Consider the following 27,781-nt stretch of genomic DNA (forward strand, 5'->3'; position numbering starts at 1 on the left):
GCAGTGGGACAGAACTGTGTGGCTTTAGTGTGGCGACTCTCCTCCCTCGGGTGGCCTTGGCTTTGCCTTGTGTCCCTTTTTGGGCAGCATTTTGTCCTTCCAGACTCCAAATTCTGCCTGAGCACCTTGGTTTGATTGTTCTGGTTTGAGGGGTGAGGCTGAGCCATCAGAACCCCCCAGAGCCACCAGAACCCTCCAGAGCCACCAGAACCCCCCAGAGCCACCAGAACCCCCCCAGAGCCACCAGAACCCCCCAGAGCCACCAGGACCCCCCCAGAGCCACCAGAACCCCCCCAGAGCCACCAGAACCCCCCAGGCATTGCTGGGTGGCATTTGAGGGACCTCTTTGGGGACATTGTGGTGACAGTGCAGCAGGAGGACAGACAGTGGAAAGGGGGACCCAGAATCCCCAGGCACAGATGTGTGGAGCTTTCCCATCCCTTTTCCAAGGATTCTCCATCCCTGAGCACATCTGGAAGGTGCTGCATGGTCCAGGGTTGGTTTTGCTTCCAGACAAAGTTATCCAGTGGGGGGAAAAAAACTGTTTTTCAGAAGAGGCAGCCTTAATCCAGCACTGCCTGGAACGGCGGCGTTTATTGGGAATTTTATTGGGAATTTTATTGGGAATGGGGTGGATGAGCATCCCCTTCCCTCCCTGCACAGCCAACCCAACCCCACATCCCACCGCCGCTCCCTCCCCTCCCGCCGAGAGGCTTTAAAATCTCTTCATTTCCAGGCGCTGCTCAGCGGGGAGTCAAGCTGGGTCCTGCCAAGTGTTAAATGAAATAATTAAAATCCCCACTTTCCCCCCGCCCGCTCCTCTCTCCTGCGCGCCGGTAATTAGCCGGGAAAGCTGCGGGAGGGGATGGGGAAAGGGAGAAGGAGCGAACGCCTTCTGCAGGCTCCCAACTCCTCCTCCTCCTCCTCCTCTGCCTTCCCGGAGGAAGCACAAAATGGCTCTGCAGGCGCTGGGTGCTGTCAGATAAATCCCAATTAGCTCCCTGGCGAACAGGATTAGCGGGAAGGGAGCCAGGTGGGGAATCAGCCTGGCGACAGCAGCAGCTCGGCGAGGAGGGCTTGACTGGCAGCTGTCACTCAGCTCCCCAAGTAGCTCCGAATTTGGGGTGTTTCGGGCTGGGAGGTGGAAGTGGGAAGGAGTTGAGGTTGGTGGCGGTGGCGCTGTCGCTTCCCGAGGGGTTTGGCCCAGCTTGGGGGTGGCGTGTGAGGGTCGTGATGCTGCCAGCGCCGTGGGGCTGCCAGCGCCGTGCTCCGGGAGCGGCGGGAGGAGAGAGAACCTCACTCTGTGTGCTCCAGGAGCAACAGGGATAACCTCACCCTGCATGTTCTAGGAACAGCAGGAAAACCCTCCATGCTCCAGGATCAGGGATAACCTCACCTTCCGTGCTCCAGGACAGGGATAACCTCACCCTGCATCCTCTAGGAACAGGGATAACCTCACCTTCAGTGCTCCAGGAGCATCAGGGATAACCTCACCCTCCAGGATCAGGGATAACCTCACCCTGCATGCTCCAGGATCAGGGATAACCTCACCCTGCATGCTCCAGGAACAGGGATAACCTCACCCTGCATGCTCCAGGAGCAGCAGGGATAACATCACCCTACATCCTTCAGGAACGAGGATATCCTCACCCTCCATGCTCTAGGAACAGGGAAAACCTCACCCTCCGGGAACAGGGATAACCTCACCCTGCATCCTCTAGGAACAGCAGGATAACCTCACCCTCCAGGAACAGGGATAACCTCACCCTCTGTTCTCCAGGACAGGGATAACCTCACCCTGCATCCTCCAGGAACAGGGATAACCTCACCCTACATCCTTCAGGAACAGGGATAACCTCACCCTCCAGGATCAGGGATAACCTCACCCTGCATCCTCTAGGAACAAGGAAAACCTCCCTCACCATCCTCCAGGAGCAGCAGGATAACTGTTATCCCCCCACCCTTCCACCCCCAGCCCCTCCTGCCACCTCTTGGCACCGCCGGGGACACCCTGGCTGTGACAGCCCGGGAATGAGCCCAGGAGTGGCACCAGCTCCGGGCTGGCTGGTGACCACACCGACCCCTGGAGCACTTCCTGGGAAAATCCGGGTGGGGATGAGGATTAGCTGGGAGAGGATGATGATGATGATGATGATGATGATGATGATGATGATGGGTTCTCGGCTGGAGCAGCTGTGACTGAGTGGCTTCAATCGCCACCTGTGCCCTGTCCCTCCCCTCCTGTCGCCTGCCAGTCGCGGGGACTTTGTGCCTCCCCTGGCCACCTGCACTCACTCTCCCCACAGCCAGAAGGGGCTTTTTTTAATGTCCTTTTTTTGCTTTTATGCCTTTTTGTTTTCTGATTTTCTGTACTTTTTAACATCTTTTTTTTGCTTTGTTTTTCTTTCTTTTTTTTTCTTTTATTTTCTTTTTTTTTTTTTTTGCTTTCTTTTTAAAAAAATTATTATTACTTTTATTTTCTGTCTTTTTTTTTTTGCTCTGCCAGCTCTTGCTGGATTCTCCCGCCTGCCCCTTCATCCCCCAAGGACATCCCACAGCGAGAAGGGAAGGGCTGAGTGTCGCTGGCTGGCAGAGGGAGCAGGTGGCACGTGGGGTGTCCCTGCTGTCACCAAAGCTGTGGCGAGGAGGTGGCAGCTGGACAGGAGGGTTGTATGCAGGGAGGGAACGGGGATGTTCATCCACCCCATTCCCGATGAACATTCCCACCAGCTCTGGGGACAGGGACACCGATGGGCACAAATGCCACCCCACATGGGCCACTGTGAGGTCACCGCAGGGCAAACGGATCCTCTGATTAGCCAGTCCCACCCCAAATCCTCGCACGGCGTCTGTCATTCCCAAGAGGATGAGGAGCCGCTCTGTCCCCCCCAGAGCAGAACCTCCAGGACACAAAGGCTGCTCAGAGCCACCAGGGCTGCCCCTCCGAGTGGCCCCCGATGGCTGCAGGGGACAGAGCCCCGCGGACCCGGGAAGAAAGGGACGCCTGTGCCGTGGGTGATTTGCATGTGAAAACATGCGCGGGGAGGATGCAAATGCTCTCGATTCCCGTCGGGAATTGTTCAAAGGCGAGCCTTGAGCCTTGTCCTGGAGATGGCTGTGAATCCCTGCCGGGGGTGTGTGCGGCGGGAGGGGACAGGGCTGGTGACAGCAGGGCCGGGAAGGGACAGGGATGGTCCTGGGCTGGTGACAGCAGGGCTGAGAGGGAGCTGGGCTGGTGTCAGCAGGGCTGGGAGGGGACAGGGATGGTCCTGGACTGGTGGCAGCAGGGCTAGGAGGGGACAGGGATGGTCCTGGGCTGGTGGCAGCAGGGCCGGGAGGGGACAGGGACGGTCCTGGGCTGGTGACAGGAGAGCTGGGAGGGGACAGGGATGGTGTTAGCAGGGACGGGAGGGGACAGGGATGGTCCTGGGCTGGTGACAGCAGGGCCGGGAGGGGACAGGGATGGTCCTGGGCTGGTGACAGCAGGGCCGGGAGGGGACAGGGACGGTCCTGGGCTGGTGACAGCAGGGCAGAGCCCCGGTGAGGGCAGGAATTGGACACCTGTGGCTCGGGAAGGATGGAGGAGCAGGGAGCCGTGGGGTGACAATGGCGGGGAGTGACACAGTGCCCTAACTGTGGGGTGACAGTGACAGGGAGTGACACAGTGCCCTAACTGTGGGGTGACAGTGACAGGGGATGCCTGGCTGAGCCCTGCGTGTTTGGGTTTTGGGACAATGCTGTCCTGACAGCCTCCATCTGAAGGCAGAGCAGGAAGGAGCTCCTGGCAGCCTGGATTTGGCTGTGGGCACCACGAGTCCCCGCCCGGGGCTGGGGCAGAGCTCTGACCCCATTGTTGGACCTTCGCTGGTGGCTCTGACCTCCCTGTGACTCTCAGTCCTCCTGGTGACACTTTTCCCGTCCCTGCTGGCCCGAGGAAAGCAGAGCTCTCCCTGGGGTGCCAGCAGCTGGTCCTGCTCCTTTTCCCGGGTGGTTTTAGGGGATTTGCTCCTTTTTTCCGTTTGGGTTTTGGGGGATTTGCTCCTTTCTCCCGGCTGGTTTTAGGGGATTTGCTCCTTTTTTCCGTTTGGGTTTTGGGGGATTTGCTCCTTTCTCCCGGCTGGTTTTAGGGGATTTGCTCCTATTTCCCGGCTGGTTTTAGGGGATCTGCTCCTATTTCCCGGCTGGTTTTAGGGGATCTGCTCCTATTTCCCGGCTGGTTTTGGGGGATCTGCTCCGTTTTCCCGGCTGGTTTTGGGGATTTGCTCCTTTTTCCCGGCTGGTTTTGGGGGATCTGCTCTGTTTTCCCGTTTGGGTTTTGGGGGATCTGCTCCCTATTCCCGGCTGGTTTTGGAGGATCTGCTCCTTTTTCCCGGCCGGTTTTGAAAGATCTGCTCCTTTTTCCCGGCTGGGTTTGGAGAATCTGCTCCTTTTCCCGGCTAGTTTTGGGGAATCTGCTCCGTTTTCCCGGCTGGTTTTGGGGGATTTGCCCCCGTCCGTGCAGCTCCGTGCCCCTCCCCGATCGGCGTCCATCCAAACCCCACCGCGGAGCTCTCCCGTTCTCCCCGGGGGTCTCTCGGGGCCGCCGCCGGGCGAGCCGTGCCGCTCTCCCTCCTCCTCCCGACGCCTCGAGCGGCCGGCGGGAGCTCCGCGCCCACCCCTCCCACCCTTCCCGGCCCCTCCCGGGGGGTCAGCGCTGTCCCCGCGTCCCCCCGCGCTGCCCACCCGAGGGCGCGGCTCCTGCGCGACCCCCGCCGCCCCCCGCTCTTTGTGCGCGCCGCGCCCCTGCGCCCCCGCTCCCCTTTGTTGGCCGCCGAGCGCTCGGAGGGGCTCAGTTCGCCTCCCCCTCGCCGGGGTCGAGCCGAGGGGCGGGCGGAGGGAGGGACGGAGGGACGGGGGGAGGCTCCGGGCCGTGGGGCGGGCGCTCCCGGGCTCGCTCCGCGCCGCCGCTCCGTTGTCTGATGCTGCGCGGCCTCGGGGCGGACGGAGCGCACCGGGATTAAGGATCCACCCTCTCCTCCACCCAGCCAGCCAGCCGGGCGGGCAGGGCGGCCGCTGCCATCGCTCCATGCCGGGCTCGGCGCGGAGCTGCCACCGCGCCGGCAAGGAGTGGCATGTCCCAGCGGCGTGAGGCGCCCAGCTGGCCCCCTCCGGGGACGGTGGCCGTGCCCAGGGGGGCGAGCAGGGCCGCTGCCCGCTGGCCGGAGGCTTGGGGAGGTGCTGGAGAGGCGGCGCTGGGCTCGGCTGGGCAGGGACGGCGAGGCGGCGCGGAGCTCGGGCGGAGCGGGGATGGAGCTCTGAGAGCAGCTCTGGAGGCGGAGAGGGAGAGGCTGCCTTCGGCTGGAGCGCGGCGCGACTGAGCTGCACCTGGGGCTGCTCCCGGCATCCTTGGGCTGCTCCCGGAATTTGGGGATTCTGCCGGAATTTGGGGATTCTCCCGGAATTTTGGGCTGCTCCCGGAATTTTGGGCTTCTCGCGGAATTTTGGGTTGCGTCCCGGAGGAGCCGCTGGTCACCGGGGGAAGCTCCGTGTTGCTGGAGCGTGGATCTGAGAGGATATCCCGGAGGATTCGGATATTGCCGAGCCTGAGAGGGTCCTGTGCTGTCGCTGTCGCTGTCCCAGCGCCGCTCCCGGGAGCGTGTCGCTGCCGTGACATTCCCATCGCCACCCAGCAGCGGCTCGTCCTTGTCCCGCTGGGCTCAGCCAGGGAATCGGAGCTCTCGGCGCCGGAATTGTGGCTTTTTTTCCCGCGGACAGGCGTGGATTGTCACCTGGGCAGGACCAGGGCACTGCTGAATCCCTCCAGAGCGGACTGGGAGCTGTCCCCGAGGTGTGGATTGTCACCTTCTGAGCATAACCAGGGCACCGCTGAGCTCTGTCTCCCGGAGCTGTCCCCGAGGTGTGGATTGTCACCTTCTGGGCGCGACCAGGACACCGCTGAGTCCCTCCAGAGCGGGCTGGGATCTGTCCCCGAGGCGTGGATTGTCATCTTCCGGGCAGGACCAGGACACCGCTGAGTCCCTCCGGAGCTGGCCCGGAGCTGTCCCCGCGGCGTGGATTGTCATCTTCCGGGCAGGACCAGGACACCGCTGAGTCCCTCCGGAGCTGGCCCGGAGCTGTCCCCGCGGCCACCCCTCTGCCATGGCACCGCAGGGGACAAACTCCTGACGGTGCCCCCAGCCCGCCCCGCGCTGGAGATGGGAACCTCCGGGAAAACTTAAACCACCGGCAGGGGGGAAAGGGATCCATGTGAGCCTCGTGGCGACTGTCGCTGGGCCGGGGCCGGCGGGCGGGCTGTGCCACCGAGCATGACAGCGTGCCAGTACCCCATGGCGCCGGGAGCCCTGGAGAGGGACCGGCTGTACCAGCACAAGGTGTCCCTGGTGGTGCGCTACTTCATGATCCCCTGCAACATCTGCCTCATCCTGCTGGCCACCTCCACGCTGGGCTTCGCCGTGCTGCTCTTCCTCAATAACTGTACGTTGTTCAGCACTGCCGAGGGATCGGGCGAGCCGCCGAGGGATCGGGGAGGGAGGTGCTCGGGATGCCGGGGCTGCCGGAGCGGCTTGGCCCGAGCTCCTGGGGACAATACCGGGAGATGCTAGCTCGGATGCTCCCGGAGCTCCTGGGGACAATCCCGGGAGGTGCCAGCTCGGTTTCCCCCGGAGCTCATGGGGACAATCCCGGGAGGTGCCGGTTCGGCTGCTCCCGGAGCTCCTGGCTCTCCTGGGGACAATCCCGGGAGGTGCCAGCTCGGCTTGTCCCCGAGCTCCTGGCTCTCCTGGGGACAATGCCGGGAGGTACCAGCTCGGCTTCTCCCCGAGCTCCTGGAGCTCATGGGGACAATCCTGGGAGGTGCCAGCTCGGCTTCTCCCGGACCTCTTGGGGACAATCCTGGGAGGTGCCAGCTCGGATGCTCCTGGAGCTCCTGGCTTGCCTAGGGACAATCCCAGCTCGGTTTCTCCAGGAGCTCCTGGCTGGCCTGGGGACAATGCCAGTGCTGCCATCTCGGATGCTCCCGGAGCTCTTGGGGACAATCCCGGGAGGTGCCAGCTCGGCTTCTCCTGGAGTTCCGGGGGATAATCCCGGGAGGTGCCAGCTCGGATGTCCCCGCAGCTCCTGGGGACAATGCCGGGAGGTGCCGTGTGTCCGCGCAGCCCTGCCCCACTTTTCCCAGGCGCGGGGCAGAGCTGTGGGGTGGCACTGCGTGGGCCAGCTCGGCTCCCACCTCCTGCTGCACCCACCGATCCCATTCCCGGATCTGGGGGGCTCTGGGGTGCTGATCCAGCGGGATGGGGGGATTTGGGCAGGGCTGGTGGGAGGTGAGGGGCGAAATGAGCTCCTGGAATTGCTGCCCAGGCTGAGGAATTCTGCTGCTTCCTCATTGCCAGCAAACTGCTGGAGCTTGGAGCCCCAAAAATGAGTGGGGGATGTGTGCCCCGGGCTGCCCCAGGATCCCTGCTCTCAGCAATCACCAAAATTGGTGATTTGCACAAAAAAATGGGTTTTTCCCTGAGGTCTGGCTATGGTTAATCAGATCCCTGGTGCAGCTGAGCAGATCCCACCCTTGGGTGGGGAAGCACCCAGGTATTCCCATCTGGCTCTGTTACCTCCTCCTCCTCCAGCTGCTCCCCTTCCCGACTCCTGGAATATTCCACCATCCAGGGATATCCATCCAGGAATATTCCATCGTCCAGGGCTGCCTTTTCCCTCCCTGGCGCTGGGAATGCCAAACATCTGCTCTGGGGAAAACCTACAGAGAGCAGGCAAACCCTCCAGCCCGGCTTTGGGATGTGCTGCTTCCAGGGCGAGGTGGGGTTGGGAAAAAACGCTGGAATGGTTGGGAAAAAACGCTGGAATGGTTGGGAATCAAACCCACGGATGGCTCTGAAGAGCCTGAAGAGCGATGGAGAGCAGTGAGGTGCTCTGGGCACATCGCAGAGCCCAGCTCAGGGCTGGATTTTGGGTTTTTCCTGCCAGGATGAGAGGGATTTTGGAGGCTGATGGAGCTCGGCTCAGTCAGGGCTCCCCAAACCCGGCGGTGAGGCCTTGCTTTGGGATCTGTGCTCACACCCACGGCAGCTTTCACCTCCTGCTGCCCCTTTCTCCCAATTTTTAGAACATTCCTGCCCTGTTCTCCTCCTGAGCGCACGGCCAGGTGTGTGTTTGGGGTGACAGCAGCAGGATTTGGCCCCACAGCCCCCAGGAGATGGAACAGGACAGGCTGAGGCAAATCCCAGCCCCGGGAGCTGCTGCTCCCACCTCCCACACCAGAGATGCTCCATCGATATCTGAGTTCCAAATCCAGATTTAGCAACCCTGGCTCCTCCTGCCGCTCCCTCCTGGCTCCAGGACCTCCTCAAGGACACTTGGGAGGGGGAAAACCATCCCAAAAGCCGCGGGCAGAGAGCTGGGGGGAGGACAAGGTGGGACTGCGCCTTGTGACATCTTCGTGTTTTTCGTTTCCTTGCAGACAAACCCAACAGCTACTTCACTCAGACGCCGCCGACGCCGCGAGATGGTGAGTGCAGAGCTGCCCCGGGGGCTGTGGGGACAGCTGGAGTGTCCCCTGCCTCCCTCGGGGCTGTGGGGACAGCTGGAGCCTCTCCTGCTTCCCTCGGGGGAAATCTGCTGACCCACTGAGCTGTTCCTGAAGCTCCCCGAGCAGCCCCGGGGGCAGCAGGGAGGGCAGTGATCCCTCTGTGCTCCCTCTGTGCTCCCTCTGTGCTCCCCCTGCCTCCAGGGAATTCCTGGCTGGGAGTGGGGAAAAGCTGGAAAGGGTCATTCCCTGGAAATGGGGAAAAGCTGGGAAGGGTCATTCCCTGGAAATGGAGAAAGGCTGGAAATTGTCATTTCCTTGAAGTGGGGAAGGGCTGGAAAAGGTCATTCCCTGGAAATGGGGAAAAGCTGGAAATGGTCATTTTTTGGAAGTGGGAAAAGGCTGGAAATGGTCATTTTTTGGAAGTGGGAAAAGGCTGGAAATGGTCATTCCCTGGAAGTAGAGAAAGGCTGGAAATGGCCATTCCCTGGAAGTGGGGAAGGCTGGAAAGGGTCATTTCCTGGAAATGGAGAAAAGCTAGAAAGGGTCATTCCCTGGAAATGGGGAAAAGCTGGAAATGGGGAAAGGCTGGAAATGGTCATTCCCTGGAAGTAAAGAAAGGCTGGAAATTGTCATTTCCTGGAAATGGGGAAAGGCTGGAAATGGTCATTCCCTGGAAATAAAGAAGGGCTGGAAATTGTAATTTCCTGGAAGTGGGCAAGGTCTAGAAAGGTTATTCCTTGGAAATGGAGAAAGGCTGGAAATGGTCATTTCCTGGAAGTGGGGAAGGGCTGGAAATGGTCATTCCCTGGAAATGGGGAAAGGCTGGGAATGGGGAAAGGCTGGGAAGGGTCATTCCCTGGGTCAGGAGGGAGGACAGATGTCCTTCTCACCCTTTTTCTCCAGGGAAAGTGAGGAAAGGCTGGAAATGGTTATTCCCTGGAACTGGGGAAAAGCTGGAAATTGTCATTTTTTGGAAGTGAGGAAGGTCTGGAAAGGTTCATTCCCTGGAACTGGAGAAAAGCTGGAAATAGGAATTCCCTGGAGGTGGGGAAAAGCTGGAAATAGTCATTCCCTGGAACTGGGGAAAGGCTGGAAATGGTCATTCCCTGAATTCCCTTCCATTTCCCCTCAGCCACCCTTCCCCCTGGATTGCCTCTCCCACCTTCCCTCTGGAATCCCTCAAACCTGCTTTCACAGAGGAGAAACTTTGGTTTTTTTCCCACCAGGCTCTTATCAGCCAGCAGCTCCAGGAGGCTGCTGCACGCAGGGCAGGCAAGCCCAGGCTGAGATAAAACCATCCCTGGAGCTTTGTTCCCCCCGAAATCCAGGCTCAAAATTCCCTGTTTTCACCAGCAGCCTCTCCCTCCCCACCTCCACGTGCACAGATAAGAACACAGCAGCCAATTCAGAACTGGGTTTTGCCTTTTTTTTTAAATCTTTTTTTTTTTTTCTCTTTTTTTTCACCTCCTCTGCCGGGGGTGGGGAAGGAGGCGGGGGAGCAACGGATGCGAGATGGCAATGTGATTAATCTATAATTGGCCCAGAAGAAGGCATCTCGAGCGAAAAATAAAAACCCACGTAGGTGGAACTCCTTGCTCAGGGCTCCAAAATACTAACAGCCCAGCCCAGCCAGCTGCCAGACTCCCAAAAATCCCTGATCCCCCCACGGGAGATGGAAAATTACCACTTTTGGGGCTCTGCCAAAGCTCAGATTGTGAGTGTGGAGGGGTTTTTTTGGGTTCAGGAGGTGGTTTTGGGGCAAAAAACGCGGGGAGAGGATCCCTGCCAGGGGATGGGGATGGTTTTTGCTGTTCTGTTCGTCGCCAGGATGGGTTTGGGATGTGGTTTGGGCATCCTTGGCTGCCTTGGTTTGCTCATCCTGAGTGGATCCCAACCATTCCCAAAGCCACGGGTGATGCTGGAATTCCAAATCCAGGAGGGGTTTGGAGCATCAGAGCGTGGCAGGAGAGCTTTGTCACACCTCAGGGGACACGGGAAATCACTTCCCTCCCTGCTCAAGGTGAGCTCTCTGTACCTGGCTGTTCGCCTTGAGTTCTGTGGGGTCTCTCCAGGCAGGTGGGAAGCCAGCAGATCCCAACCTCCCAGGTGGATTTTCCTCCATGAAATCCCAGTTTTTGTCACTCTGAGGAGGTTTTTGGGGTCTCTCTGTGAGAGTTGGGGTGCAGGCAGCAGGTCCAGACCTCCCTCCCAGGTGGATTTTCCAGCCCTTTCCCTCCCTCCCTGAGCAAATCCCAGTTTTTGTCACTCTGAGGTGATTTTTAGGGTCTCTCTGTGAGTGTTGGGGTGCAGCAGCAGGTCCAGACCTCCCTCCCAGGTGGATTTTCCAGCCCTTTCCCTCCCTCTCTCTCCCTGGCTCTGGCTCTGGGAGGAGTTTTGGGCTCTCTGTGTGTTCAGACCTCCCAGGTGGATTTTCCTGGATTTTCCCCAGCAGGGACAGGGCACGAAATGGGTGAAAAAAATCAGGATTTGGGGACTTGGATGGAGCAGAGCTCCAGGAAAGCTGCCTGGGGGAAGCTTTGTGCTGCACAATCCCATGGATCTGAGCTTTTCCTGGCACAGCTGGTGATGATTTTGGGTTGTGGTTGATGTCAGAGGTGTTTTCCTGTGGATTTTGGGTTGTGGTCGATGTCAGAGGTGTTTTCCCCTGGATTTTGGGAGGTGTTTGATGCCAGAGGTGTTCACCCAGGGACGAGAGATGGATTTTGGATGCTGGTCGATGTCAGAGGTGTTTTCCCCTGGATTTTGAGTGGTGGTTGATGTCAGAGGTGTTCACCCAGGGATGAGAGATGGATTTTGGGTTGTGGTCAATGCTGGAGGTGTTCACCCAGGGATGGGAGATGGATTTTGGGTGCTGGTCAATGCCAGAGGTGTTTTCCCCTGGATTTTGGGTTGTGTTTGATGCCAGAGGTGCTCACCCAGGGATGGGAGATGGATTTTGGGTGCTGGTTGATGTCAGAGGTGTTTTCCCATGGATTTTGGGTGCTGGGCGATGCTGGGGGTGGATTTTGGGTGGTGTTTGATGTCAGACGTGTTTTCCCCTGGATTTTGGGAGGTGTTTGATGCCAGAGGTGTTTTCCCCTGGATTTTGGGAGGTGTTTGATGCCAGAGGTGTTCACCCCGGGCTGGGTTGGATTCCCAGCTCTCTCCCAGCCCTCGGAGCAGGATTGGGCAGCTCCTGCTCGCTGCTGCTGATGAGATGAATGTTGATGGAGCAGGGCTGGGCTGGGGGACAGGAGCTGCTCTCCATGGCAACGGGCAGCGAGCTCGGCCGGAGTGAACGCCCATCCTGACCCCAAATCCCTCCAGAATGAATCCCCATCCTGACCCCAAATCCCTCCCATCCTGACCCCAAATCCCGCTGGAATATCTGCCCATCCCGACCCCAAATCCCTCCCATCCTGACCCCAAATCCCGCTGGAATAAATGTCCATCCCGACCCCAAATCCCTCTGGAATATCTGCCCATCTCGACCCCAAATCCCTCCCATCCTGACCCCAAATCCCGCTGGAATATCTGCCCATCCCGACCCCAAATCCCTCCAGAATGAATGTCCATCCTGACCCCAAATCCCACTGGAACATCTGCCCATCCTGACCCCAAATCCCACTGGAACAAATGCCCATCCCGACCCCAAATCCTGCTGGAATGAACACCCATCCCGACCCCAAATCCCGCTGGAATATCCACCCATCCTGACCCCAAATCCCTCTGGAATTAAGTTCCCAGCCGCGTTTTCCCGATCGGAACGCGTTCCCGGGGATCTGGAGCTGTTCCAGGCTGCCAAATGCCCGCTCTGCCTCCAGCAGGAAGGAATTGCCTTCCTGTTTTCCCAACATCCCCCTCATCTCCGAGCGTTCCGGGCTCTCCCAGCCCTCGGCGCGATTCCTGCCGAGGAGGAAGCTCCATCCGGGCTGGGAGGAACCGTGTGGCCACCGGAGCTCCTCTCCTGCCCCATTCCCAGTGTCCAGGAGCTGCTGGGATGCTGGGAATGCCGGACAGACCCGGCAGGGAGCTGCCAGCAATCCCCAAACTGCTCCAGGAACATTTTCCCCTCTTTTCCCACACTGGAAAAGAGCAATTTTGCAGTTCCACTTGTGCTGATCGTTCTTAAGCTCGGGGCTTTGTTTCCTCAAGCTCCTGGAGAGCTCCGAGGCAGTTTGGGGTTAATCCCTCCTGGAGCTGAGCTCCTTCCCGGTGAGCCTGGCGGTTGTTCCCTGCGGGATTTGGGATGGGGATGGAGCTGCTCTCCATCCCTGCCCCTCTCCAGGGGTTCCAGAGGGGTTTGGGATGGGGATGGAGCTGCTCTCCATGTTCCCTGCTCCTCTCCAGGGGTTCCAGAGGGGTTTGGGATGGGGATGGAGCTGCTCTCCATGTTCCCTGCTCCTCTCCAGGGGTCCCAGAGGGGTTTGGGATGGGGATGGGGATGGGTTGAGGAGCTGCTGCAGGAGCTCTGCCCGGAGCAGGGGGACTGACGGAGGGCACAGGGCAAGGATCCTTCTCCCTGTATTTCCACCCCAATTCCTGTATTTCCACCCCAATTCCTGTATTTCCACCCCAATTCCTGTATTTCCACCCCAATTCCTGTGTCTCGCAGGCTGTTGGGCATGCTGTGCGGGTTCGGGGTCACTCAGTGGTCACTCCATGGTCACTCAGCGGTCACTCCATGGTCACTCAGCGGTCACTGTGTCCCGCAGGCTGCCACGGCATGCTGTGGTCACTCCACGGTCACTCAGCGGTCACTGTGTCCCACAGGCTGCTGGGCATGCTGTGTGGGCTTGGGGTCCCTATGGGGTCACTCTATGGTCACTCCATGGTCGCTCTGCGGTCACTCCATGGTCACTGTGTCCCGCAGGCTGCCGCGGCATGCTGTGCAGGTTCGGGGTCACTCAGTGCTCACTCAGTGGTCACTCCATGGTCACTCCATGGTCACTCCATGGTCACTGTGTCCCGCAGGCTGCCGCGGCATGCTGTGCGGGTTCAGGGTCACTCCATGGTCACTCCATGGTCACTCAGTGGTCACTGTGTCCCGCAGGCTGCCGTGGCATGCTGTGCGGGTTTGTGGTCACTCCATGGTCACTAAGTGGTCACTGTGTCCCGCAGGCTGCCGCGGCATGCTGTGCGGGTTCGGGGTCCCTCAGTGGTCACTCAGTGGTCACTCAGCGGTCACTCCATGGTCACTGTGTCCCGCAGGCTGCCGCGGCATGCTGTGCGGGTTCGGGGCCGTGTGCGAGCGCAGCCCCACGGAGCCGGGCCAGGCGTCGTGCGTGTGCAAGAAGGGCTCGTGTCCCCCCGTGGTGGCCCCGGTGTGCGGCTCGGACTACAGCACCTACAGCAACGAGTGCGAGCTCGAGAGAGCCCAGTGCCACCAGCAGAGGAGGATCAAGGTCATCAGCAAGGGACCCTGCGGTGAGTGAGGGACAGTGTCCCCAGGGGGTGAGGGACACTGCGGTGATGTGGATATGGGGATATATTGGGGTTATTCCGTGAGGGGAGCAGGAGTGTCACCTGTGCTGTGTCCTCTCCCCTGTCCCTTGTCCCCTTGTCCCTCAGGCTCCAAGAATCCACTGGAGCTGGTGGGAAATGACCCATAGCTGCTGGTTTGGGGCATTTGGAGGGATAGATATCGGGATATATTGGGGTTATTCCATGAGAGGAACAGGAGTGTCACCTGTGCTGTGTCCCCTCCCCTGTCCCTTGTCCCCTTGTCCCTCAGGCTCCAAGGATCCACTGGAGCTGATGGGAAATGGTCCATTGCTGCTGGTTTGGGGCATTTGGAGGGATGGATATGGGGATATATTAGGGTTATTCCGTGAGGGGAATGGGAACGTGGCCTCTGCTGTGTCCCCTCCCCTCAGGATTCCTTCATTCCCATGCTCCAAGCATCCACTGGAGCTGGTGGGAAATGATCCATAGCTGAAAATGATCCACAGCTGCTTGTTTGGGGCATTTGGAGGGATGGGACTGGGAGATATCGGGATATATTGGGGTTATTCCATGATAACACAACCAGTGCCATGCTCTCACCCGCGCCACGCTGTCCCCGCGCTGTCCCCAGGCTCCAAGGACCCCTGCGCAGAGGTGACCTGCAGCTTCGGCAGCACCTGTGTCCCCTCCCCGGACGGCCAGGCGGCCAAGTGCGTGTGTCCCTCGTCGTGCAGCGGTGTCCCCGAGAGCCCCGTGTGCGGCAGCGACGGCCGCGACTACCGCAGCCACTGCCACCTCAACAAGCACGCCTGCGACAAGCAGGAGAACGTCTTCAAGAAGTTTGACGGTCCCTGCGGTGAGGCTCCTGGGGTTTGGGGGGTCTCGGGGGTGGAAATGGGTCCAGCTGGGGTGGAACTTTGATGGAAAGTTGTGCAGGAAGTTAATAATTGGATTATTATTATATTGGATTATTGTCGCTGTTGAGCCGCTAGCAGAGAGAAAGACACGAATTCTCAGCGTGGCATAGAAAAGAGAGCTTTTTATTATTTGATTCCAACTTATATAGATTTTTCAGAGGTCACCCAGATTGGTCAGTCAGAAACCTCCCCCCGGGCCTGCACTGTCCAAATCTCGAGACACTGTTTTTAATAACATCCAAACTTTATCTTTGTTTATAAAACACAAGAAAAATTCTCATGGGAAAGACCTGTGCTAGCCACAAGGTTCCTGGGGTTTGGGGTGTCTCGGGGGTGGAGGGTTAGAAATGGGTCCAGCTGGGGTGGAACTTTGATAGAAAGTTGTGCAGGAAGTTAATAATTGGATTATTATTATATTGGATTATTATTATGTTATTATTATATTGGATTATTATAATATGTGGATGATAACACACAGAACTACAGCAAGTTACAGATGCATGAAGAGGAAAAAAAAACCCCAAAATTATTAAGGCATCAGGATGATTCTCCACTCGGTTTTCCTTCCCAGATCCTTGCAAGAGCATCCTGAACGACCTGAACCGGGTGTGCCGGGTGAACCCGCGCTCACAGCGGGCAGAGCTGCTGCCCCGGCCCGAGAGCTGTCCCCCGAGGAGGGACCCCGTGTGCGGTGACGACGGTGTCACCTACGACAACGAGTGTGTCATGGCGCGCTCGGGGGCCATCCGGGGGCTGGACATCCAGAAGGTGCGCTCGGGGCAGTGCCAGCCGCAGGGTGAGTCCCTCACTGTCCTGCTCTCTGTCCCCGGGAGAGCTCTGGGTGGTGGTGATGCCTTGAGGGGTTTGATTAAAATGAAATTAGGCAAGGTAAAGGGAATAAAAATCATTTATATTTGTTGAAGGTCTTCAGGTGTGTTTAGGGCAATTACAGCCCAGCCAGGGCTATACCCTAAATGGACAGCAGGTCATGGGGTTTTCATACTTTATAAGGTTTTTATAAGGTCACAGGTTTTTCATACATTATAAGTCCTTTATAAGATCACGAGTTTTTCATACTTTATAAGTTCTGTCCATTTGCACATCAAGGTTAATCCTCCAATTACACCTTCAGCTAATGAAGTCAATTACTCCAAGTTTGCTCCCCCAATTAATTCACTGTTGTTTACATATCTCAGGGCCTGAGACAGTGAGGTGTCCCTGAGTTTTGGGCTTGGAGAGGAATTGTTTTGTCTAAAAACGAGAGAAATTAGCTTAACACCTATATGGAGTACAGATTTATACAGTAGGGAATGATAGGACTGCAGATCCACGAAAAACACGAAGCTAAATCCCAAATCATCACCCCCCAGACAAGTGCAAGGACGAGTGCAAGTTCAACGCGGTGTGTCTGAACCGGCGCGGGGCTGCGCGCTGCTCCTGCGACCGCCTGAGCTGCGACGGAGCCTTCCGGCCCCTGTGCGGCCGCGACAGCCGGACCTACGGCAACGACTGCGAGCGCCGCCGCGCCGAGTGCCGCCAGCAGGCTGCCATCCCCGTCAGGCACAGCGGGCCCTGCGGTGAGCGCCGGCACCGCGGGGCTGGGGCACTTCCTGGGGGGAGGATGTCCCCAGATTGTCCTGCAGGGATGGTGTACTGTGGGGGTGATGTCCCCAAGTTGTCCTGCAGAGATGATGTACCGTGGGGGTACTGGTCCCCCTTCCCATGGGGATGGTGGTCCCCAGATTGTCCTGCAGGGATGATGTACCATGGGGGTGATGTCCCCAAATTGTCCTGCAGGGATGATGTACCATGGGGGTGATGTCCCCAAATTGTCCTGCAGGGATGATGTACCATGGGGGTGATGTCCCCAAATTGTCCTGCAGGGATGATGTACCATGGGGGAGATGTCCCCAAGTTGTCCTGCAGAGATGATGTACCATGGGGGTGATGTCCCCAAATCGTCCTGCAGAGATACTGTCTCATGAGGGTGCTGGTTCCCCTTCCCATGGGGATGGTGGCCCCCAAATCGTCCTATAGAGACAATGTCCCATGGGGGTGATGTCCCAAAATTGTCCTACAGAGATTCTGTCCCGTGGGGGTGCTGTCCCCAAATTGTTCCACAGGGATGCTGCTCTCCCCTGTCCTGAAGGGATACTGTCCCATGGGGATGCTGGTCCCCCTCTCCATGAGGATACTGGTCCCCAAATTGTCCCAGAGGGATACTGTCCCTTGGGAATGCTGGTCCTCTCCTGTCCCATGGAGATGGATGATGCTGGACCCCAAATTGTACCACAGGGATGCTGATCCCCTTTGTCCTGCAGGGATTTTGGTGTCTCCTTCCCATGGGGATGCTGGTCTCCTCCTGTCCCTCAAAGATGCTGGTCCTCTCCTGTTCCTCAGGGATGTTCTCCCCTCCTGCCCCTCAGGAATCCAGGTCCCTCCTGTCCCTGGCACTTCCCAGCCCCTCCAGGCCGGGTGGGATGTGGAAACCTTCAAGTGGCTACCTGCTGAGCCCACCCCAGGCTCAGTCTCGTGTCCAGCAGCCTGGAATGTCCCTCATTCCGTGTTTTTGTCCTTGCAGCAGCCCTGGTGTGTGCAGTCTCCCTGTCTGTGCTCCTGTCTCTGTCTGATGTGTGACCCAGGGGACAATCGGTGCTGTTTGAATGTCTGTGATGTCCAGCTGGTTTCTGTGATGTCCAGCTGGTTTCTGTGATGTCCAGCTGGTTTCTCCCCCTCCCCACCACATCCCCTGCAGCCCATGCCATCCATTCCAGGGTAGTGCCAGTCTCCAGCTCCATCCATGCTCTCCCTCCATGCCTGCCTGCTCCTCTCAGCTCCAGGTGTTCTCCACCATGAATTCTCCCCGCTGTGCTCTCTCTGGAGCTCTCACCGTGTCTTTGTCTCGTCTCTAGGAGAAGCTTCCCCATGGACCTTTCCTAGGAGGATGGGATAGGATGGGGCTTTGGATCCTTAGGATGCTGGGAATGTCCAGGTCTAAGATTCTCACCCGGGAAGTGAAGGAGGTTAAAGCAGCCACGGGATTGATTTGGATGAGTTACAAGTCGTTCAGTTGGTTTTTCACAGATTTTTTTAGCTGGTGTTTGATCAGGTATCAGCTGGATTAAACCTCCTGAAGGGTTTGGGAATGGCATCCCACGCTGGGGATGTGTTTTGTTGGCTTTGTGCTGCTGGAGGCTTCCGAGGCTGCCAGGCCCAGCTGCTGGAAAAGCGTTTGTCAGCCTCCCAAAATCCCACTCGGAATAACCACAGCTGTTATTTTTAATCATCCCTTTCTCCGTATTTCTGGTGGGTGAAGGGTTGGGAGTCAATTCCCCATGTTTTCCCTGTGGGAAGGGCTGTGATCCCAGGGGGTGATTTACTGCAGCCTCCTCCAACCCTTCCCCGTTTTTAGCCTCCTTTAGAGGCTAAAACTTCCCGAATTCCCGGGATGAGCAGGGAATTCCTGCTTCTCCCAACCCTGCTGTCGTTTCCACCGTGTTGTGTGGAAAAAGGCCAGGAGGAGCAGCAGGATCTCGCCCTGGTGCACCTGCTATTCCCCTCTCCATCTCCCCTCCTTTATTTCAGCTCCGTCCCAGCTCCCCTCCCTCCAGGCGAGCGCACATCTGCTGCCAGGAGCTGCATCCTCGCGGGATGGGAGCAAAAAAGGGTGGGATGGATCCACACCGGGGCTCTGCCTGCCAAAATCTGGGATTTCAGAGTCCCCGTGACAGCTCCAGGCTGTACCCAACCCCCGGGAGGTGTGAGCAGCTTTTTTTATCCCCACCAGCTCAGGAGAGGGGAAGGAAGAGCTCTGAGCATCCATGGATGGATGGAAATGTGGGAGAGGCATGGAGCTGGGAAGGGGCTGGCAGCGTTTGAATCCCTCCCAAGCACCTGTCCAACAAACCCTGAGCTCTGCTGCCTTTTCCAGCGAGGCAAAGCCCAACAAAACCTTATTTTGAATCCTTCCCAGCTTTGGTGCTGCAGCTGGGGGAGAAGGGATGGGATGAGGCTGATGTGGACAGCAGGGAAGGAAAGAAGGAAGGAAGGTGTCTGTAGTTGCATCTGTCTTTTCCTCGCTGCCTCTCTCTGCTCTGCTCTCCTCTCTTCCTCCCTTTTTCTCTCTCTCTCTTTCCTCTTCCGTCTGTGTCTTGTGTTTTACAGTGTTGCCTGTGTGGAGGAAGGAATTCTGTCCTGGCACCACCCTCGTGCTCCCTGCCCGGACACCTCTGCTGGCAGCTCGGCTCTGCCCCTTCTCCATGGCCAGGGACACTCCTGGCTCCTCTCACTGCTCCCACCTCTCTCTAGCTGGGCCTCAGAGCCCCTCGGGATGGAGAGCTTGCCCTGGGGTTTGTCCCACCCCGAGCCCCAAACTCTTCCTGCTGGAGTGGAAATTTCTGGGCTCCTGTGCGGTGCTCGCTGTGCCTTGACCCCTCGAGGCTGAGGTGGGTGCTGGGAGCCCCCAACTCCTTAGCGAGCCTCACTCCGGACTGCTCCTGGTGGATTTTCCCTCTCCTCCTGCTCCTGACTAACCCTCCTCGCTTCCCTGCCTCCTCCTCCCCGCAGTTCCTGCCTGCCCCGGGGCTGTGGTGCTGCTTTTCCCGGCTCTGTGTCCTGCTTGTCCCTGCCAGGCTCAGCTCTGCAGGGATCCCAGCTCCTTCTCCAGCCTCTGGGCTCACAAGGGGCTCTTTGTTGGGGATATTTCCCTGTGGAGCAGTGCTGGAGCCTGCTGGGGTCCCAGGTGTGGATTGATGGGTTCCAAAAAAGCTTCATCTCCAGCTGGGCTGGCAGGAGAGCTCGGTATTCCGTGGATATTCCCAGAATCTGGGATTCCCAGATCCCTGGGGTTTGTCCAGAGTCATGGAATGGTTTGGGTCAGAAGGGATCTTAAATAATCCAGTTCCACCATCCCAGCTTGCTCCAAGCCTGGTCTGGAGCACTTCCAAGCATGGATCACAGCCTGGAATCACCCAGGGTTGCTTCCCCCGTGCCTCAGTTTCCCTGCCTCCCTCCAGGATGGAGCAGGGCCAGGAATCAAAGCAGGCCTTGATTAAAGCCCAGCCCAGCAGCTCCTCCACCCTCCAAAATCAGTGCCAACCCCCCAGAGATGCCTACAGGTGTGTGTGAGATATTCCAGGCTGGGATTTGGGAATTTCGTGGGTTACATTCCCACAGTTTCCCGCTGGAGAAGGATTGGGAATGTCAGTGTTCTCCATCAGGGCTGCCCTTCCCTGTGCTTGCCGGGGCAGGAATGTCAGCCTGGAGCTCAAACCAGGGAATATCTTTGCTTCATGCCCAGGAAAGTGGTGTCCATCAGGAGATTTCTCCGTGGAAATGGTGTATGTTTGGGGATGTGGTTGTAGGACAGATAAGGGAGACAGAATCAGATGGGAGCAGCAGCCCAGGGAGCAATTCTGGGGAGCTTGGGGACACAGCTGGAGAGGGGCTGGAGCTGTGTCAGTGTGTCACTGTCCCCTTCCTTCTCCTGTTCCTTTGCACACCCTCAGCTCTCAGCTGGGACTTGGTAGGTGCTTCCCAGAGAGGCAGATCCTGATCCAGGCACGCCTGGGTCCTTCCTGGCTGGCACAGGGCAGCTGCTCTGCAGAGCTGCCACCCCCTGGTGCCACCAGGGGAGTGACCAGGGTGCCACTCCGGCCACTCCAGAGGGACCTTTCCCTGCTCTCTGCTCCGTGCCTGCCTCGCTGCTGGGGCTGTGCTGTGTCTGCTGCTCTCCATCTCCCCTCGGCTGCGTTGTGTGTCCCCTCCTGTGTCCTCGTCCTGTGTCCTTGTCACTGGAATCCGTGGTGTCCTGTCCCTGCCCCAGCCCCTCGGGGTCCTCAGGGTCACTGGGCAGTGCTGGCTCTGTCCCCAGCAGCACGGCCACTCCTTCCTGGGTGCTGGGGGGAATCCTGGAGGGACATTGGGAGCTGGGAGGAGCCCAGGGCTGTCCCTGCCAGTGGGACACAGCCTTTGCTCTCTGCTGGCACTTTGTCACCCTGAGCAACCCCACTGCTCGGCTGGGATTGTGGATCCAGAGGGAATGTCCTGAGGGCTGGGCTGAGGGAAGGCCATGGGGTGTCCCCAAGGCCACGGGATACCCCCAAGGCCACGGGATGTCCCCAAGGCCACAGGGTGTCCCCAAGGCCACGGAATGTCCCCAAAGCCACAGGATGTCCCCAAGGCCACGGGATGTCCCCAAGGTCACAGGGTGTCCCCAAGGCCACGGGATGTCCCCAAGGCCACAGGGCAGCTCCCTGGGAAGAGGAGGGGAAGGGGGATGAGCAGTGTGGTGGAGCCAAGCATGTCCTCCCCAGCCAGCATGTCCCTCCCCTCCTGGGAATGCCACAGGGGGTGTTAGGATGAGTTTTTTCAGTAACAGTGTGATCCCAAGGGTGTGGATCACAGGGGAGGTCACTCTCTTTGAGGAAGGCTCCAAAATGATCCCATTTCTTGGCAGCCCTTTGGCACAGAACGGAGCTGGGCTGGCGGGGCTGAGGCAGGAATCCTGCTCCTGAGAGAAGCTGCCATGCCTGCTGCCCATCCCTAACCTCTGCCCCGCATGGGGACCGTGCTGAGCGGGCATGGCGGGTGGCATGGAGGGCTCTGCGCACTGCCCACGGCCGGGGTGGACAGCTGACCACTGCCTGGGGACACCGGCACATCCCGCTCCGCCGGCCACCCGCCAGCCACGCTGAGCCACCTCCTGTCCCTCCGCAGACCTGGGCACACCCAGCCCCTGCCTGAGCGTGGAGTGTGCCTTCGGCGCCGCGTGCGTGGTGAAGAACCAGGAGGCCGTGTGCGAGTGCCAGCAGCAGTGCCAGGGCCGCTACGACCCCGTGTGTGGCACCGACCAGCGCACCTACGGCAACCCCTGCGAGCTGGACGCCATGGCCTGCGTGCTGCAGAGGGACATCCGCGTCAAGCACAAGGGGCCCTGCGGTGAGAGATGGGGTATTTGTTGTTGTTGGGTTGTTGTTCATGGCCTGCGTGCTGCAGAGGGACATCAGGGTGAAGCACAAGGGGCCTTGTGGTGAGAGATGGGCTGGGGGTGTTTTGTTGTTGTTTTTTTGTTTTTATTGTGTTGTTCATGGCCTGAGTGCTGCAGAGGGACATCAGGGTGAAGCACAAGGGCCCCTGCGGTATGATTTGGGGTTTTTGTTGGGTTGTTGTTGTTGTTCATGGCCTGTGTCCTCAAAAGGGACATCAGGGTCAAGTGCAAGGGGACCTGTGGTGAGATTTGGGGTTTTTGTTGGGTTGTTGTTCATGGCCTGTGTGCTGCAGAGGGACATCCGTGTCTGGCACAAGGGGCCCTGTGGTGAGATTTGGGGTTTGTTGTTGTTTTGTTGTTGTTGTTGGGTTGTTGTTCATGGCCTGTGTGCTGCAGAGGGACATCTGTGTCAAGCACAAGGGGCCCTGTGGTGAGAGATGGGCTGGGGGTTGTTTTGCTGTTGTTATGTTGTTTTTATTTTGTTGTTCATGGCCTGTGTGCTCTAGAGGGACATGTGTGTCAAGCACAAGGGGCCCTGCGGTGAGAAATGGGGTTTGTTATTGTTTTATTGTTGGTGTTTTGTTGTTGTTCATGGCCTGTCTCCTCAAAAGGGACATCCGCATCAAGCACAAGGGGCCCTGTGGTGAGATTTGGGTTTTGTTCCTGTTTTCTTGTTGTTGTGCTGTTGTTCATGGCCTGCATGCTCCAGAGGGCCATCAAGCACAAGAGGCCTTGTGGTGAAATTTGGATTTTGTTATTGTTTTGTTGTTGTTCATGGCCTGTGTCCCCAAAAGGAGCATCAGGGTCGAGCACAAGGGGCCCTGCAGTATGATTTGGGGTTTTTGCTGGGTTGTTGTTCATGGCCTGTGTGCTCCAGAGGGACATCAGGGTGAAACACAAGGGATCTTGTGGTGAGATTTGGGTTTTGTTGTTGTTTTCCTGTTGTTGTTTGGTTGTTCATGGCCTGTGTCCTCAAAAGGGACATCAGGGTGAAGCACAAGCAGCCCTGTGGTGAGATTCAGGGTTTGTTGTTGTTTTGTTGTTGTTACTGTGTTGTTCATGGCCTGTATGCTTAAAAGGGACCTCAGGGTCAAGCAAAGGGACTCTGTGGTGATATTTGGGTTTTGTTATTGTTTTGTTGCTGTTCATGGCCTGTGTGCTCAAAAGGGACATCAGCATCAAGCCCAAGGGGCCTTGTGGTAAAATTTGGGCTGGGGAGTTGTTTTCTTGTTATTGTTTTTTCTTGTTGGCCTCTGTCCTCCAGAGGGACATCAGGGTGAAGCTCAAGGGACCCTGTGGTGACATTAGGGCTGGGGGCTTGATTTCTTCTTGTTATTTTGTCATTTTTGGCCTGTGTGCTCCAGAGGGACAGCAGGGCCAAGCTCTGTGCTCAGAGAGGGGCTGGGGATGGTTGTTGTTTGGTTGTTTTGTCCTTCTGTCATTGTTTCTCGTCCCCTTGCCCCAGCCCAGGCTGGCACACAGCAGCAGATGGTCACTCCAGCCCAGCTGTGGCACTGCCCGTGGGGACAGAGGGCTTTGGGGTTGTGTTTCACCTCAGGAGGGTGCTGGCAGAGGATCCAGGATCCACCCTGAGGGGTGTGAGGTGGTGGGGAAGCTCGGGGGGAGGCAGGTGGCAGTTGTCCCCTCATGTCCCTGTCCCCCTGCCCAGCAAACCTTCCCACGCTGCTCTGGAGATCAGCAGGATCCATCCCCATCCCTGAGCAGAACCCAAATGGCAAACAAAAATTGCAAAATTCTCTGAGCAGAAGCTCAGACACAGCACAGCACAGAACCACAGGATGTCCTGAGCTGGGAGGGACACTGAATCCACCCCAAATCCACCCCAAATCCCCCCCAAATCCACCTCAAATCGCCCCCAAATCCACCCCAAATCCCCTCCAAATCCCACCCTGCGCCTGGCAGTGCTGCCCAAACACCCCTGGGTGTGCCCATTCCCTGCTCCAGCCACTTCCATCTGCTCCCAGTGCCACTCAGGGAGCCTTTGCAGGCTGAACTGCCTCCTCCCAGGACCAAATCTTCGCCATGTTCAGGTGGGGCTGAGCTAATTGCAGGTTTATGAAACACAGATTTTCTGCCCCAAACCTTCAGGCTGGGAATCAGGAACTGCCTGCCCTGAGCTGCAGATCCTGTGCATGGCTCAGGATTTGTGCCATGGATAAAAACCTCCAGGATATAAAAATCTCCAGGAAAAAAAACCTTCAGGATAAAAAAAAATCCAGGATAAAAAAACCTCCAGGATAAAAAAAATCTCCAGGATAAAAATCTCCAGGATAAAATCCTCCAGGATAAAAAAACCTCCAGGATAAAAATCTCCAGGATAAAAAATCTCCAGGATAAAATCCTCCAGGATAAAAATCTCCAGGATAAAATCCTCCAGGATAAAAACCTCCAGACCAGCAGCACAAGCCGAGCAGGGGGTCGTTGCCTCTCCTCCCCCATGCCAAGGCAGCAGCTGCTGTGTGAAAGACAAGAGCAGGAAAAGCACCTTGGAGCCAAATTCCTGGTGCGATGAGTGGCAGGGAGGAAGGGGAGGTGTTTGAAGGAGAGGATGAATCAGTGAATACCCAGGAGGAAGGATGTGCTGCCTGCAGCCTGGTGTCTCCTGCGCGGCTAGAGAGGGATTTTTTACGAGATAAAAGGGTTTTTTGTGTCCCTAGCCTGGCTGGGAGAGCGTCAGGTGTGATGTTACACCTGCATCCAGCACAATAAACACGCCGAAGGTGGTGTTCCCTTTCCCACCAGGTTTTCCTGGGGGAATCTGCTGCCTCTCTCCCCCTGGAGCCTCTGGCTGATTTATTGCTCACCATAATTATGCTCTCTCCCACCTCTTTAGCTCCAACAGCCGCAGTGACAGCGACATTTCAGGTCTCTCCTGGTGGCTTTGAGGAGGAGATTTTTGCCTTTCTTCCTCCCAGCCTCTCCTGCCTCCCTTCCTCACTGCTGCTCCCGCAGGGGCTCAGCTGGGGGAGAAGATGTAGTGAGGTTTTATTTCTGCAGCAGGAGGGTTTAGAGCTGCATTAGGAGCTTTGGGTGGGATTTTAGGGAAGGAATTCTTCCCTGGGAGGGTGGGGAGGTTGCCCAGAGAATCTGTGGCTGGAATTATCCAGGTGGTGGATGGTTCTTGGAGCAGAAGGTGTCTCTCAAAGATGATCTTCAAGGCACTGACTGACTCTCTCAATGCCTTCCCCGCCGTTTTAATCCCGATTTTATCCTCGCCCTGCCCAGACCGCTGCGGCAAATGCCAGTTCGGGGCCATCTGCGAGGCGGAGACGGGGCGCTGCGTGTGTCCCACCGAGTGTGTCCCCTCGGCGCAGCCCGTGTGTGGCACCGACGGCAACACCTACGGCAGCGAGTGCGAGCTGCACGTCCGCGCCTGCACCCAGCAGAAGGACATCCAGGTGGCCGCCCAAGGGGACTGCAGTGAGTGTGACAGCGTCCCCTTTGTCCCTCGTGTGGCTCCCGCTGCTGGCGGTGCGGGGAGAGGATGCTCTGATCATCCCGAGTGTTTTTATTCCGTGGATTTGGTCACTGTCACGCCTTTCCCTGAGGTTTTTCCCTTGTCTGGGTGAACTTCTTCCCTTTTGGTTTGGAATAATTTGGTTGGAATGATTTTTGGTTTGGAACGATTTTTGGTTTGGAATAATTTTCAGGCTCTCCAGCAGGTTTTTTAGCCCCAGCTGGTTTGGTTTCCCCCTCTGTGCCCCCCTGTGTTATTTGTCTGAGCCAAGCAAAGAAATTGGATTAATGTCCATTGGGCCGAGTCAGGAATTAGGCTGAAAACGTGTTAACAGCCACCAGCAGAACGGAGAGCAGCGAGGATCTGTTTGATCCTTCAGTGCCTTTCCCTCCCCTCCATCCCCTGGGGTTAATTCCTCTTTGTTCTGCGTTTCCTCCCCACTCCCCAGCCCCAGGAGCTGTCTGGGCTAATTTCTTAATGAATTAAAAGCCCTGCTTGGCTTCTTCATTAGGACAAAAAGCCGTGATGGTTTGAGGCTCATAAAAACCTGTCCAGCTGGGGCTGGGGTGAGATCCTGCCTGGGTTTGGGGAAGGATGAGCGAGGGTGGGATGACTCCCAGAATCAATGGTTTAATGGGATTTTTTTTCCTGGTGGCCTGGAAGGAGCTGCCTCTGGAAGAGAGGGAATTGGGAATGCTCAGGGTGGCTATCCAGCCCTGGCAAGGTCTTTTAAACGAGCAGGGATGTGACATTGGTGTCCCTGATGCCTTGTTGGGATTACCTAAAATAGAGCTGGACAAGGTTAAGGGAATAAAAAGCAGTTGTATTTATTGAGGGGACTTCAGGTGAATTCAGGGCAATCACAGCCCAGCCAGGGCTACACCCAAAATGGACAGCAGGTCATGAGGTTTTCATATTTTATGTTTTTTAATAAGCTCACAGGTTTTTCATACTTTATAAGTTTTTTATAAGCCCACAGGTTTTTCATACTTTATAACTTCTGTCCATTTGCCCATCAGGGGTTAATCCTCCAATTACACCTTCAGCTAATGAAGTCAATTACCCCAAGTTTGCTCCCCCAATTAATTCACTGCTGTTTACGTATCTCAGGCTCTGAGACAGTGAGGTGTCCTTGAGTTTTGTGTTTAGAGAGGACCAAAAAAAAAGAGAGAACAGCAGCTTAGCACCCTGTATGGAGCCCAGAGTTACACACTAAAAAATTACAGAATTACAAATCCATGGACAATAAGAACCTAAAATCCTTAATGCATCACCCCCAGCTCTGTGCCACAGGGCTGGTGGCCACCCAGGTGGCTGATGGTGTCCCTCCCTGTGCCCCAGAGTCGTGTGGCAGCTCGGTGTGCTCCTTCGGCAGCCGCTGTGTGGCAGGGCAGTGCCTGTGTCCCCGCTGCGAGCGCCAGCCCCTCGCCCCGGTGTGTGGCACCGACGGTGTCACCTACGACAGCCCCTGCCAGCTGCAGGTGGCGTCGTGCCAGCAGCAGAAGAGCATCGAGGTGGCCAGGACGGGACCCTGCGAGGATGGTAGGTTGTTCCTGATTCTGCAGGGGTTGGGGGAAAGGGAGGGAGGGAGGGGAGAGGGATTGTGCACTGGGAGTGTCCCTTGTTGTGACCTGTGAGACCCCAAAACCCCAGAGCAGCAGCTCCTGTGCCAGCCACACTCTGTGAGACCCCAAAAACCCCAGAGCAGCTCCTGTGCCAGCCACACTCCCTGTGAGACCCAAAAACCCCAGAGCAGCAGGTCCAGTGCCAGCCACCCTTCCCTGTGAGACCCCAAAACCCCAGAGCAGCTCCTGTGCCAGCCACACTCCCTGTGAGACCCCAAACCCCAGAGCAGCTCCTGTGCCAGCCACACTCCCTGTGAGACCCCAAAACCCAGAGCAGCAGCTCCTGTGCCAGCCACGCTTCCCTGTGAGACCCCAAAACCCCAGAGGAGCAGCTCCTGTGCCAGCCACACTCTGTGAGACCCCAAAACCCCAGAGGAGCAGGTCCTGTGCCAGCCAAACCTCCCTGTGAGACCCTAAACCCCAGAGAAGCAGGTCCAGTGCCAGCCACACTCCCTGTGAGACCCCAAAACCCCAGAGGAGCAGTGTCTGTGCCAGCCATACCTCCCTGTGAGACCCCAAAACCCCAGAGAAGCAGTTCCTGTGCCAGCCACACTCCCTGTGAGACCCCAAAACCCCCAGAGCAGGTCCTGTGCCAGCCACACCTCCCTGTGAGACCCCAAAAACCCCAGAGCAGCAGCTCCTGTCCCAGCCACACTCCCTGTGAGACCCCAAATCCCAGAGCAGCAGGTCCAGTCCCAGCCCCCATCTAATTCCAACCCCTATTCCACTATCCCAGCTTTTTCCAAGCCTATCCAGCCTTGGGCACTTCCAGGGACATCCACAGCTTCT

General features: G+C 57.5%; 1 protein-coding gene across 5 annotated transcripts in view; it reads left to right on the plus strand.

Annotated features, from left to right (window-relative positions):
• The window catches only part of AGRN (agrin), a 109,204-nt gene that overhangs the window by 37,526 nt on the left and 43,897 nt on the right, over positions 1 to 27,781 (plus strand). For 4 of the 5 annotated variants that reach the window (XM_085080174.1, XM_085080175.1, XM_085080176.1 and 1 more), the window contains 8 exons: positions 8,471 to 8,518; positions 13,751 to 13,966; positions 14,616 to 14,840; positions 15,473 to 15,697; positions 16,272 to 16,478; positions 21,619 to 21,840; positions 25,136 to 25,330; positions 26,709 to 26,909. In XM_085080174.1, coding sequence (XP_084936300.1) covers positions 8,471 to 8,518; positions 13,751 to 13,966; positions 14,616 to 14,840; positions 15,473 to 15,697; positions 16,272 to 16,478; positions 21,619 to 21,840; positions 25,136 to 25,330; positions 26,709 to 26,909 — 1,539 coding nt within the window. Of the gene's footprint in view, positions 1 to 6,020; positions 6,475 to 8,470; positions 8,519 to 13,750; positions 13,967 to 14,615; positions 14,841 to 15,472; positions 15,698 to 16,271; positions 16,479 to 21,618; positions 21,841 to 25,135; positions 25,331 to 26,708; positions 26,910 to 27,781 lie in introns of those variants that run through there. The other variant, XM_085080177.1, reaches the window with a different exon arrangement.

The sequence above is a fragment of the Lichenostomus cassidix genome, chromosome 21, assembly GCF_008360975.1.
Source record: "Lichenostomus cassidix isolate B80296 chromosome 21, HeHo_3.0, whole genome shotgun sequence".
Classification (NCBI taxonomy): domain Eukaryota; kingdom Metazoa; phylum Chordata; class Aves; order Passeriformes; family Meliphagidae; genus Lichenostomus; species Lichenostomus cassidix.